The sequence below is a fragment of the Lepisosteus oculatus genome, chromosome 25 (genome assembly GCF_040954835.1).
Source record: "Lepisosteus oculatus isolate fLepOcu1 chromosome 25, fLepOcu1.hap2, whole genome shotgun sequence".
NCBI lineage: Eukaryota > Metazoa > Chordata > Actinopteri > Semionotiformes > Lepisosteidae > Lepisosteus > Lepisosteus oculatus.
Genome location: NC_090720.1, coordinates 738,935 through 751,896, shown reverse-complemented (window position 1 = coordinate 751,896; position 12,962 = coordinate 738,935). Strand labels below are relative to the sequence as shown.

Genomic DNA, 12,962 nt, shown 5'->3' with positions numbered 1-12,962 from the left:
CTTGTTCCTTTGTAGCCTACACATGCTGACGCAGCTCCCTGCTCGAACGAGTGGGTCTCACATTGTGTGTTTCAGGCACATTCTTGCACCCACTGCCCCAGTACACAGCAGAGGAGGTGGAGAAGTAATAGCTTGCACTTATATAGCTATTTTCTGCACTCCACTCAAAGCGCTTTACAGGTAATGGGGATCCCCTCCGCCACCCCCAGTGTGCAGCCCCACCTGGATGATGCACCAGTAGTGGTTTTCACAGTGAACAAAGAGGTGAAGACTTACACTTGTGGAAGCCGTGCTTGAAAACACCCCATTCCAGCTACACAGTATTCCAGGTACACAGTATTCCAGCTACACAGTATTCCAGGTACCATGCTGGCTCACTGCTCTGACCGTGCAGGCAAATAATCCTCTTTCTGTTCACAGAGATTAAAACTGCTACCCAACACTGCTGATCTAAAGTTAATTACAGAACAGAGAAATGAGTGCCACTCAGGAGCTATAGACATAAACACACCCTACACTGTAATTACAACACATCACTGCAATAATGAGCAACATGCACACATTATTTTGATGTAATGAATGTATAAAACTGAAAAGGCTTCTCCCTCTGTGTTAGACATCTACGTGCCAGATTCTGGTTTGACTGCAAGTGGGAAATAAGGGACACCACTCTGTTTGGAAAAGCCGAGCTCTGGCCGCGGAGTGGGCGTCACCAGCCTGCAGGAAGTGGGGAGGAACGGCCTCGCTGGTGTTGAGCCCGCGGTTGCTAGGAGACCGCCACGCCCCACCCAGGCCCCAAATGGCAGGACGTCCCGCATGAGGCAGGTGAGCCGGCAGGAGAAGGGGAACATTCCAAGAGCTCAGCGCAGGCAGGAGACAGGTAAGGGCTCACAGGCCTGGGGTACAGGGCAGACACTAGCGCCCCCTGCAGGCTGAAACCCGAGGCTCACAGTAGCTGCGGGGCGCGTCTCCCCCATCCGGGCTGTGGCGTGGAATCAGGGTCCGCACTGGGTCGCTCACGGGGGCCACTCTTCTGTGTTCAGGGAGAGGAGACACATCCACCCCGGTCGGAGCCATGGAGAGGTTTGCCTCTCTCCCTGTGACGCTCCCTGGGGAGACGGGCAGCTGCCGGGAGCAGGAGAGCCTCCAGGAGTCCTTCCAGAGGTTCCGGCTGCGACAGCAGGTACTCCCGCCGCCGGAACAGGGGAGCCTGGACTGGTCTCGGAGGCATTGCGGGCAGAAGAAACCAGTCCAAATCAGAGCTTCAGCAGCACGCACACCCACCGGTCTCCGGTCGAAATCCTTTCACATTCCAAGACGCAGAACGTGTTTCCACACAACAGTAATCGCATCACACGGGAGAGTGAGAGTCTGAGTGTCTCTGATCTCGGCACGTTACAGTTAGTCATCCGAATGGTTTGCGTGCTGCTTCTAGGGTAGTCTGGCAACTCTTCGCTGAAGTGTGTTCCAATCCAAATTACTAGGTTTCCGTCCGTTCAAGAATTTGCAGTCTTTGCTGTTTGCTGTTTTAAAAATCTGTTATGTATGCCATGAGTTGCCGGCTGTTTCCATGAAGAGTAATAAACTGCTGCAGTAACGAAGTCGCTGCACCAGAGATTCCGAGAGTCAAGGCTGAGACATTCTGTCCAGAAGCACGAGGCCAGGGGAACGACTGAACGCCACAGCTGCACTCTGAGGGAGGGAGGGAGGCCGGGAAGCACAGCTCAGGCTTGACACAACCCAGACTGCTCACCGCTCTGCTTCACAACGCACGCTTATGCACAGAGACAACACAGCCGCAGAGGTATAAAGATCTGTTGGTGGCACGTTCATAGGTGCACATGTTTGTGAGGTGGTTCTACACTTGCAGAAAGCGTGTTTGGCAGACTGGGCATTCCTGCTCTGTATCAGAATGTGAAACATGGCAGTGCTCTTTAACCTCCTAAACCCAGCAGCATATGTACAAATGTGTCACGACCGACTCGGACTTGATTTCGCTGAGAATGCTAAACAAGTCCCGAGACAGCTCTTACAGCCTGCAGCGCTCTTAAAGATGAGGTGCAGCTCTGTCTGGTTCTCCCTGGGGGGGCTGCTGGTGTGAATTTGTTCTACCCTTCCCAGCTCTTTGGTGCTTCTTGAGCATTTCCAATGGTCAACAAGCTGTTGAGCTGAAAACAGCACCAGAACACTGCCTCCTGCACAAGTGCTGTGTACTGAGAGCGGACAGCCAGCGAGTTTGTCTTCCTCCCTCAGGCTGTTACAACGTCACGCTCAATATGGTGGATTCTGACTTCACATGTAATTTTCAAAACAGACCAACCATGGCAACATAGCCGGCAGGTGTGTTTCATTGGTTTACTCTGACACCTAGTGGTCACCCCGATGATCTGCAGTCTGCATGCCACAGCCATGCCAGTGCACAGGTGAAATACAGAAATGCACAATTCCATGGAAAAGTACTGGGTGTCATGTCTGCCACCTCATCACAAAGAAAAGTGTTCTGCTTCAGCAAGTTGTGACTTATGTTGTTGCTGCAATGTAGCTCGGCGCTGGAATTATTCCATTCATTTCTCTCTGGTGTTTGTTAGTCAGAGCACAGCAGTGGCCTGACATTTTAATGTTAGTCCTGTTTGTAATCTTGTTTTCACAGCAGGGTTGCATTTTAATCACTGGTGTACTGACGCCCTCCCTGGAATGCAGTGTATCTAGTCTTGTCTGTCAGCTGCGTTTAGTAATATTATCCTTCTGCATGCACAATGAAGAGAAAATCTCAAATGACTGGTAGTTTACAATAATCATCATTTCCGTCATCATTTAATATAAATGCATGAGGCCATCTGTACAGCTTCTTAGGGATTTTCTTAAGCAAGGGAAATGAAGACGTTAGAAATGACTTACTCTGGATCAACATGTAGTTCCTGTCTGCAGTCTGAAGCTGTCTTCTGCTCTTCTGATCCCGAGTCCTGGCCTTCTTCAGAAGAGTTTCAGACAGCAGCGCACATGCACTTGCTTGTCCTCAAGGGGGAGCTGTTGTGTCTCTTTCCAGCACGGACAGGTGTAAGAGCTGATACCGGTCTGTAACAGGCTCTGTTTTTTAGACACTTCATCATTACATCATCCTACATCTGGTCTGCCTTTCTGTCCATCGGCATCAGTTTATTCATTCTCTCTCTCATCTTTTAAGGAAACGTCACTGGGGTAAATTCACACAGTGAACCGAAGCTTTTGTCCAAGACTCGCATCTAAAATTGTGGTACACATATAAGCTAATGCAGGGTTTTCCATTGTTCAGAGATGCTGTGGAATAATCTTCTTAATGAAATAAGGAGTCCTAAAAATTTTCAAATCTTACCTCAAAGCCAACTCGCTAAAACCTCTGAACACATTCCTTTAATTTTCCGAATCTGCCTGATGCTTTTCCCCAAAGCTTCTGTCACTTGGACTCTTTCGCGGAGCCTGGCAGTTTCCTCGATCAATCTGACCGCAGTTCCCTGTTAAGGGGACAACAGCTGTGCCCCCTGGGATTTGAACCCACGGCCTTTACTGTTATGAACCCAGAACCCCGACCGCTCCTCCACACCAGTGCCTTATATGCGCCACTCTTAAACATCGTATTATTGTGTTTAAATTCAAGATTTATATCCTCAGTTTTACTGTACAGCATTTTGAGATATTATGTACTATTAAATAAAAATGAGGCTCAAATTTAAATTAAAAGGCTATTTAATGAAATTGCTTTCCTTCCTGTGGCCTGAGTTTGCCCTGCTTTTCTGCAGTGACCCCTGAAGCTTAAAGAGAGTGTCCTGCTCTCCAGTGAGCTCTTCAGGCAGACACACCTAGAACACAGCAAGGAGACAAACTGCGTTTACAGTGTGTTGTTAGGGACATGCTTGTTCACAGGCAAGGTTGTTAAATATTTTTTTGAGGTACAAGTGGAGGCCAGGTTTCACAAATGATCCCATACCCAGACCCAGACGAACAGGACCTGTGCATGACTGCGAATGAGAGAGGGCCGCTGGACCCCCCTGGCTTGTCCGGGCCAGTGAACCGGGCCAGTGATGGCTGCCTGGACCCAGCAAGAGCAGAAGAACCGCCCTGCTGCTTGGCCACTGCAGCCAGGGTGCAAGAGGTGTAGCTGGCAGCTGAGGCTGTACTATTACTGTATCTGAATCCTTGCATAGAAAGGACGCCCCTGAGATGAATGTTTCTTATTCAGGCGATGCCTGATTTCCCTGTCATTCCCCTGTGCCGAAGGTGAGAGCAGAGCTGCGCTGTCCTCTCTCTCCCCTCCTTGGGTTCTGCTCTGCTGGCTGCACCCCGGTCCGGCTGCAGTGCTGTTAGTGGGGAGCCCAAACTGTGTGGAGTTAACTCCCCCCACCAATAGTGGCGCATCAGCAAGGACACAAGGCGTGCCACTGTGGCCGCCAAGGACTGCAGATCAACAGGTTTCTTCCACTCTCCTCAGACGCTTAACTAAGCCCATCATTAGATCAGCAGAACAATACCCTGCCACTCTCCTAGATCCTCAGAGCACCAAAGCCTGCAATGCGACAATGCTGCTACACAACACAAACAGTGGAAAGCAATTAAAATACCGTAATCAATATAAAATAGTTTCAACGTGAAAACTGAAACGATTCTGGAAATTTCTGGTACTCATTTGCACTGGAGAGTGAGTCCATCTTTCTGCGCCAAGCCTGTAGTTCCTTACAAAAAGAAAAGCTGTATGTACCCAGCAGTGAAGGACTGCTGGGAGAGCGCCCCCTGCTGGGTCAGGTCAGTAAGGCACTCCAGCTGGTGCAGGGGATGGGTAGGAGCTGTGGGTGTCCTCATTAACCCTGCCAGGGCCTGTTACTGCTCAAGCACCAGCCCCCCTTCCGAGCGCAGAGCCAGGACTGCGTGAACAGCTCTTGTTTTTCTCCTTCCTCCCTGCTCCCACGGGTGCAGCCAGCGCTCTGTTTCCAAGGAAAAGCCTCCCGTCTGATGCAATTTCTCAGCAGAGTGTCTCCCCAGGGGCCCGACCCTCCGCTCCGGGAGCAGGAGCCTTTAGAGCCGCACCCGCTGCACAGCAAAGCACAGGTCAGGTGAAAACACTGCAAGGCGTAATTGTGCTGCTTCAGCTTAATGGCTTCTTGGGTTGATTTTATTTAAAAAAACTGGAATTTAATTCTTTAACGAACTGGTGCATGAACAGACTTCTGGGAATCCCGTGTGTGGGGAGAGATGCAGGACTATATGTTTGGCTGCTTTAGGTTTTATCTGGTCTGCCATCTCCTGCGTGAGTGAACACAGGTGGGAATTTGCATGTTTGCCATCAGATTTGGCGAATGCCTTTTGATCACTGCGTATCTTCAGAAAGATATGGGTGAAAACAAAGCCCAGCGTGTTCACCTGTCTATACGTACAGTCCCACTGCCAGAACCCCCAGGTATGACATCCCCTTGAAAGGGAAAGGCATAACTTGCAAACTAAAGCCCAATAAAAAAGGCGCCATCCTTCGGATGAGACGTAAGAGTAGGGGTGTTACCCCAGTGTCCTAACCAAAGTTCCCATTGGCCCTTACCAATCATGGCTTCCTAGTAACCCCCATTTCTGAACTGGCTTCATCGCTCTGCTCTCCTTCCCACTGGGAGCTGGAGTGTGGGGAGCGGACAGGTGCATCATCCAGGTGGGGCTGCACACTGGTGGTGGTGGAGGGGATCCCCATTACCTGTAAAGTGCATTGAGTGGAGTGTCCAGAAGAGCGCTATATAAGCACAAGGCTTATTACTTTAAAGCCCCTAAGACAGGACTCCCAGGCTGGAATGAAACCCAGGCCCCAGGCACCGAGAGGCAGCAGAGATCACCTCTATGTTCCTGAGCTGCACTACAGTGAGAAACAGGGACACTAAAGCACGAATCAGAACTCAGAGTGATCCCAGCACAGACGCAAACACATCACAGAAAACCTATTTGCTATAGTGGATGCCTTGGTCCAAGGTACGCTGTACAGGTTGCAAACCTACAGAGTTCCTTCTCTGTACACCTCCTGTATAAGATGATTAGAGATCAGCAGCTTTGCAACAGACCCGACAGAATGAAATGAACTAATGGCAGAGCCCGACTCCCACACACGCGTCTCAGTGAAACGTAGCGCAGGGCAGTGAAACCAAGGTGGCCAAATGCAGAGCTACAGGAAAGTGCGCTGGAGCCTGCGAGAATTCACAAAGGCAAGCGGATCCACGCGGGGAGCTCTGGAAAACCATGGGGAGACAGCAAACCGACCTCAGCCGACCTCCACAACAAGGATCTGCTCATCAGACACTTGACAAGCGACACTGGGCGACGTTTTCCCCACCTCCTGATGCGCAAACTCCACACATTGCTCCAGGGGCAGGGAAACGGCCTGGAATACTGCGGTTCGCTAGACTCGAGCACCGAGCTCTGTGGCAGTGGGAAGGGCACCGGCACGGCCGCGGAGGACAGGACACCTGAGGCCGGAGTGGTGGCCGGTGCCGACATCCTGGAGTGCTAATCTGCCCCAGCGCCACAGTGTAGGCCCGGCTGCTTCTGCTCCTCCTTTGTTCCCCTGAGCCATCTGTCAGGATGCCCTCCACAGATGGGCCTAATTAGTGGGTGCGCCTACAAATTAACTCCTTGTTTGGCCATAGCAATTAGGAGGGGGTGGGTGGCAAAGGGTGACAGACTGTTAATAGGGGCCATTCTAACTGGGGCTCTCCCACTGAGGCCACGGGCTGGGGAAGAACTTTACAAACACCTGCCACATCCTCACACCTTCCCTCTCCTGTTCCTTGAAGTGCCATCGCACGTTTCACAAAGACAGACCGTCTGCGGCTGTGCTGGATGTGTGTAGCACGTGAACTCTGATGGGGAAATGCATCCCTCGCAAGAATGTGCTGGGTTTCCTGGAGCCCAGGAGGAAAGCAGGAAGTGTAAACTATGTAAATGCAGCAGCTCTGTGAATCAGGTGTTTCTTCTGCTGAAATGATTTCTGTGAAAACACTGAAAGTATCTGTTAATCCTCTGATGTGTGTAATGATTGTTGTTGTATCTGGGTACTGTTTTCCACACAACTGAGAGATACATCAAAGGCAGGGAATGCACATGCACACAAAACACAGAGAAACCTGAAGCACAGTATTACCACTGTTAACACTAAACATGGGGTCAGGGGTCAGGGCCCTCTACAGCAGTGGGGGATTAAGAAAAGCCGCTTGTCCGGTTCTGTTTAGCTTTAATAACTCAATTTCACTCAGTCCCACTGATAAAACCTGATATTCCTTCTACTCCTCACACACAGCAACAGGCAGCTGCCCAAACCATAAACTGAAGACATCAGTTCAGCAGCAACGAGAACAGCTTTGCATGCTTATTTGCTTTTATAAACAGGGCCAGGAGGGCACAAGCTCTCGGCCAGCGGACCACAGTCTCCAGGCAGAAATCCCTCTCTGCTTTTCCCATGCAAATCGATTTGAATAGGAAAATGAGAACGCGGCCTTTGGCACATGCCAACTCCTCCCCAGGTCCCCGGTTTTAAGCCTCCACTTACTTGTCTTGACCTCAGACAGGGGTGTAAACTCTGCCGAGAGGCGGGGACAGATTGCCGAGATTTGAGACTCGCGTGCGCTCAGGTAATGGAGATCAGCAGGTAGGAAGTCCAGGCATGTGTGTGCTAGTGTGCACTTTGAACTGAGCTTTGACTGACGCAACATTATTGTCTGGATGAAATATAATTCACTTTTTATTAGGAAAAGAGGACTTCCCTTCCCCCATATTTTCCTCTCTGCAGCCAACCATGTAACTGCTGTTGAAGGTCACACCTGGTGAGCTATTGTTGAGTTATGATCCATATAAAAATTACTCGTAACAAGGTGCTGTAATGCAAAAGTAAACAACAAAAGTGAAATCTTTTCTACCCTCTCCACACCTGCTGTGGGGATGTCTTTACGCTCCAGGGAGAGTACAGCAAGGGAGGAGAAGGAAGAATGACTGACTCTAGCGGTTCATTCTCTTGCATATACTGTACATATACCTCATCTCTTACAGTTCTTTAATTACCTAATATTTAATCGAAGTTTTGAAACTTCAGATTTAGAAAAACCTACGTCACTAAGATATTCATACAGATTTGGGTTGTTGTGAATTCTGAAGTTTACTTTAGCAATTAAAACTGCAATTTTCCCCTCCTTCTGCACTGTGTGTGCAAGACTGTGACGTGAATAAACTCTGACAGAAGAACAGAAGAACGGTCATAAAGATGTGCCTCCCCTTATTTTCCACCTGTGCTCTGGCACATGCTTCAGCGCGCGCTCCGAAGAAGTTCACCGGGAATACCTTTCTGCTCGAGTCTAAAATGACTCCAGTAATTACATCACACCAATCCGAGCATTTACACCTTATCTGAACTGTCTCATTTCCCTTTTATTAACCAGTTCTTGAATGCCCAGTCATTGCCATTGGAGAACTAATCTTTTCTGAGAAATGTTTATCAAAAGGCTTCTATAGTATATTGTATATTCACTTTGCATCCATTGCTGCTGCTTTTACACTTCAGCGAGACCTGTCTTTTCTAAATCCAGGCTGACTAAGCGCTAGAGTCCTGTTGCCATACAGGTGGTCCTCTAGTTTAGTTCTAATTATCGTTTCCATAAACGCACACGTAACAGAAGCAAGACGTACTGGTCTGTAATTACTGGTGGGATTGTGTCGCCCCTGCCATGTCTCCCAGGCAGCCTGGCCCAGAGACACATCAGCAGACAGATTAAAACAGTGCCGGGAGTAAAGACATGTAATCTTCACAGGCATCCAGCTTTGATCTCGGACAGGTGAGACTGTTTACAGTACACGGGCGCCCACAAGCCTTCCACGGGGTGTAGAGGAGCACCGACTTCCTCATCTGAAATACTGGACCAGCTCGGGTTCAACAGCGCATGTGGCACCGGCCTTTATTACAACAGCTACAGATTTATACAGCGGTCGGACGGCTTTCTGAACTTCACAGGAACAGCATCATTGTGTTTGAGCAAAAGTCTCATTTCCTTTTAACACGCGAGATAACGCTGTGATCACAACAGCTCCTTTCTGGGAGCCACCCCGATAGATGCTAAAGTAAACCTCTGCTTTTGTCATCTATCATGTTTTAATTAAGAATTAACCATGATAAGATGGATATACTAGAGAGTACTGATTTTTCAATGGCACCTTTCCTTGAGAATTGCTCTGGAGTGATTAAAGGAAAGCCTCTGCCTGAGACATGAGTTTTTTCACAATAAGAAGATCTTATATAATGGAAGCTGCGTGAATATGCGTAAAAATAATTTAATTACAGTTATTAATTAAATTTGCGCCTGTCTGTGTGGAGATTGCATGTTCTCCATGATATCTGGAGCTGGAGCTCATGTTCCTCTCATGCTCCTCAAACACACAGGTTGGGTCTGACTGGCTGCACTGAACCCCTGCCTTCCACGAGGACTGGGCTGGGCTCCCTGTCCTCATCACATCACTGCAGGGTGACCAGCTGTGCCTGTGCCTGCCTCCATATAGCGTGATGTACCGTATGCTGGTCGAGGGTGTCACACACTTCAAGAACATGATACTTCTTTACCAAGCGGACTTAGCCTTTGATTAAAGGCACCCAGCAAACTTAAAGGACTGGAGGCTGGAGAGGTTGGAGAACAATGAGCCCTGAGTGATCAGCATCCTGGCCTCAGTCATTCAGGATCTGCATCCCGGCTCTGGGAAAGGGAGTCTCCATCTGCAGTCGCTTTCCAGCAGACAGTGAAAGCACACAGGAATGCTCCCTCCTTCCCGAAGGCTATCAGTAGTATTTCCATGCCATGCAAATCCCAACTGAAGCATGAGGAAGTGATCCTCTGCCGGCAGAGCTACAGGCTAGACCAGGGAGGCTGCATTTGCAATGGATGAAAAGTAAACGTGCTTTAAAAGTAAAATAAATCTTGCAAATATTTATGCAATCCATTTACATGTTTTAGGATGGGGAAAAAGGAAATTAAAAACTTATAAACATCCATCTTTATGCCTGTTTCTGAACAATATGTGTTTCAGGCTATCAACTCGAAATACCAAATCAAACGCTATACACTTCAGTAATGTAAGAGTGGGAGTGATGGCCTTCTCCAGTCCAGAGAGCTAAGTGGATCCCTGGATTCATGACCAAGTGAGGCTGCGAGGCTGCAACACCACAGGATAACAAAGGAACCTGGCAAAGGAACCGGGGGGGATGGGGGGGGAGATACGATCACCAAGGTGCTCCTGTTCACCTGTCCTAAAACCGTCCGCACATCCAGCCCACAACAAACACCAGCTACGAGGGGCCCGATCGATACAGTTCAACAGGGCCCCGAGAAGGAACCTCCACACAGACGACGGGTCTAGATTCACCACAGGCCCTTCAGGACTCACAGACCGTCGCACAACCCCTGCCGGAGCCCAGAAATGGGCAGCCTCTGGCAGTACCGACCATCCAGGGAGACAGAGCGGCCATGGATGTGGCACAAAGGTCTCCAGCAGCAAAGAAGCAAAGGAGAGAGGACAGTTGGTGGGAAAGACCTTCCCCTTATCATGTGCAAGACACTCCAGTGGAATACCCAGCTGTTGGCCCTAGTGGGGACTGATGCAGTTGCTTTGGTTAAATGCACCAGCTCAAAGAATTCAACTTGGTCCATAGGCAAAACAATGGCTTTTGATACTTCTACTCATGTGTGCTGGGATGCTGACCACATGCCCCTAACCTGCCGAGAAGCATGGTGTCCTGCTACAGCCAGACACACCCTCTCACTGCCCCTACCCCGTACACCCAGGCTTCCTGGACACTCCTGCACCCAGCCCAAAGACAGAAGCTGGCACTACAGATCATCCCGCCTGCTATGGACGTTTTCACCACTGCAGGACGATGGTCTACATGTGAGACAGGATCGGCGCACCAGGGATGTGGAACAAAGATCTCCTGGAGGACAGCGTCCTCTCCAGCGGACCTCACCTCATCGTGAAACTCGGCCTGTGTTGAGGATGTTGCTTTATTGACACAGGAAGTGAAGATCACATGACTTCAGACATGCCTGTGCTGGATGAATAGTTCCTCAAATGCAGAATGGGACCAAGTCCCTGATCTTGAAGTTCTGCCTGAAAAACCCTTTCTGGATCTACTACCAGAAATAAGCTTTTTAATTATTTCTAAGTTATTTCTAAGTGGAAACGTTCAATTCTCTCTTCTGCAAATCTGGAGAAGGATGGTTGCTAGTCATGTTCAGTCTGTTTACACTTGATTGAGCTGCAACAGGCAGATATCGATGTCCGCTAGCAACACGCCTGCCTCTGAGGTCATCAGGTCTAATAAGTTGTAAGGTGATTCCATTTAAAACTCGAAGCTAATTCCTGGTAGATCTCCCAGAGACACCGTGACAGTGTGAGCGCTCTCAGACAGCAGCTCCAGGTGTAAGGGAGTCAAGGACGCCAACAGCAGGTACTTAAAGATCTGTCCTTTGAACTCCACCGACAGATCCTCGCTTTCTGTCTTCACAACAGAAAGGCTGCCTGACGTCTGGCTTGGAAGATGAAGCATTTGCCCTGGATCCCCAGCCAGGTGCTGTCTTTGAGAAGGCTGTGCTGATCTAATTTAGTCTGTGCGTGTGATTACACCCGACCTCACACACACACAGGGAGAACATACAAACTCCACGCAGACAGCACCCCAGGAATTGAACCCAGGACCCCAGAGCTGTGAGGCAGCAATGCTGACCTCTGCGCCACTGTGCCGCCCCCCCAGATAACCAGTCACTCAATACGGTACACCTATTTTCCAGTCAAAACACACCGTCTCAGAACTTAATACAGGCACCGGATTAACCCTCTGTGATACGCAGTGGCCTTTCATTGTATGCTCTCCCTAAGTGAAGCATCCCCGTTAACGTGGCCTCTGGGAAGGATCCATGGGTCGGCCCACACACAGCTGTCCAGGTGTGGAAACTGATGTAGGGTGTGTGGGGGATGGAAGAAGACACAGCTTGTTTTCACATAATAAAACCAGCCAATATCAAAGACACCGAGTGCGGAGGGGGGAGATCTATCCTCAGAACGGGGATCTGCAGTGATCTGGGAAGACGGAGCCTATGCACCAGAGCAATACCAGTGTTCACAATTTGCAGATGACATCATTTTAATTCCGTTCTTTACCTTGTTTCTCTGAAGGCAGCCGGAGCTGTAGCAGTGTTTGGAAGCATGTAAAATGGAAATGAGTGTGACTATAGCTTTAAGAGGGATATCCTACTCTCTTTATGTATGTTATCTGTTTATATTACAAAAAACATGAGATTAAAACTAAAAATAGTATATTGTCCTTACAGAAAAAAGTGAACATTTCAGATAAAACGGGAGATACATTCTACTTGTATGACGAATCCTGACTGTCAGTGAAATTCCCTCCTTTCTGAGCAATTAGGAATTAAATAAAACGGAATTCCTTTGCTGTGTAAGAGGCTCAATACTGTACCAGGCAAAGGTTTCCACCAAACAATTCTTGCATAACTGGGAGAGATAACAGGGAGCAGACTCTCCACCAGCCACTATGGGAAACTCTAAGAGCGCCTTCACGTCTTCTGGGCTTTCACAGGTAGGGAAAACATAATCTCCTCAACGCCAGGGTCCTTTTAAAATGTGTGTATTTGAGCTGAGTCGTTGGGGTTGAGTGTAGCCGGAGAACAGTGCACAGAAGCCGGGCCGTGGGGAGAGGGAGCAGGGCTGGGAGAGGCGTCTGGGGGCTGCTCCGCGCTGTGGGGAGCCGCTGAGCTCCGTGATGGATAGCAGGGGTCAGTCCGGCAGAGCGTCAGGCTCACGTTACCTCTGCAGCGGGGGAGGAAGTGAGCCAGGTAGGCTACCTTTCCCTAAAAGCTGCTTTCTTAAAGTTCGAAATCGAAACACGGAGCTGTTTTTTTCTGCCATTTCAG

General features: G+C 49.3%; 2 protein-coding genes across 2 annotated transcripts in view; one reads left to right on the top strand and one right to left on the bottom strand.

The window, feature by feature from the left end:
• The window catches only part of c25h1orf159 (chromosome 25 C1orf159 homolog), a 99,339-nt gene that overhangs the window by 7,852 nt on the left and 78,525 nt on the right, over positions 1-12,962 (bottom strand). The window lies entirely within an intron of this gene.
• LOC138225098 (uncharacterized) overlaps positions 738-12,962 on the top strand; it is a 49,117-nt gene continuing 36,892 nt past the window's right edge. The window contains exons 1-2 of the mRNA XM_069183979.1: positions 738-880; positions 1,044-1,183. Coding sequence (XP_069040080.1) covers positions 817-880; positions 1,044-1,183 — 204 coding nt within the window. The 5' untranslated portion in view covers positions 738-816. The remainder of the gene's footprint in view (positions 881-1,043; positions 1,184-12,962) is intronic.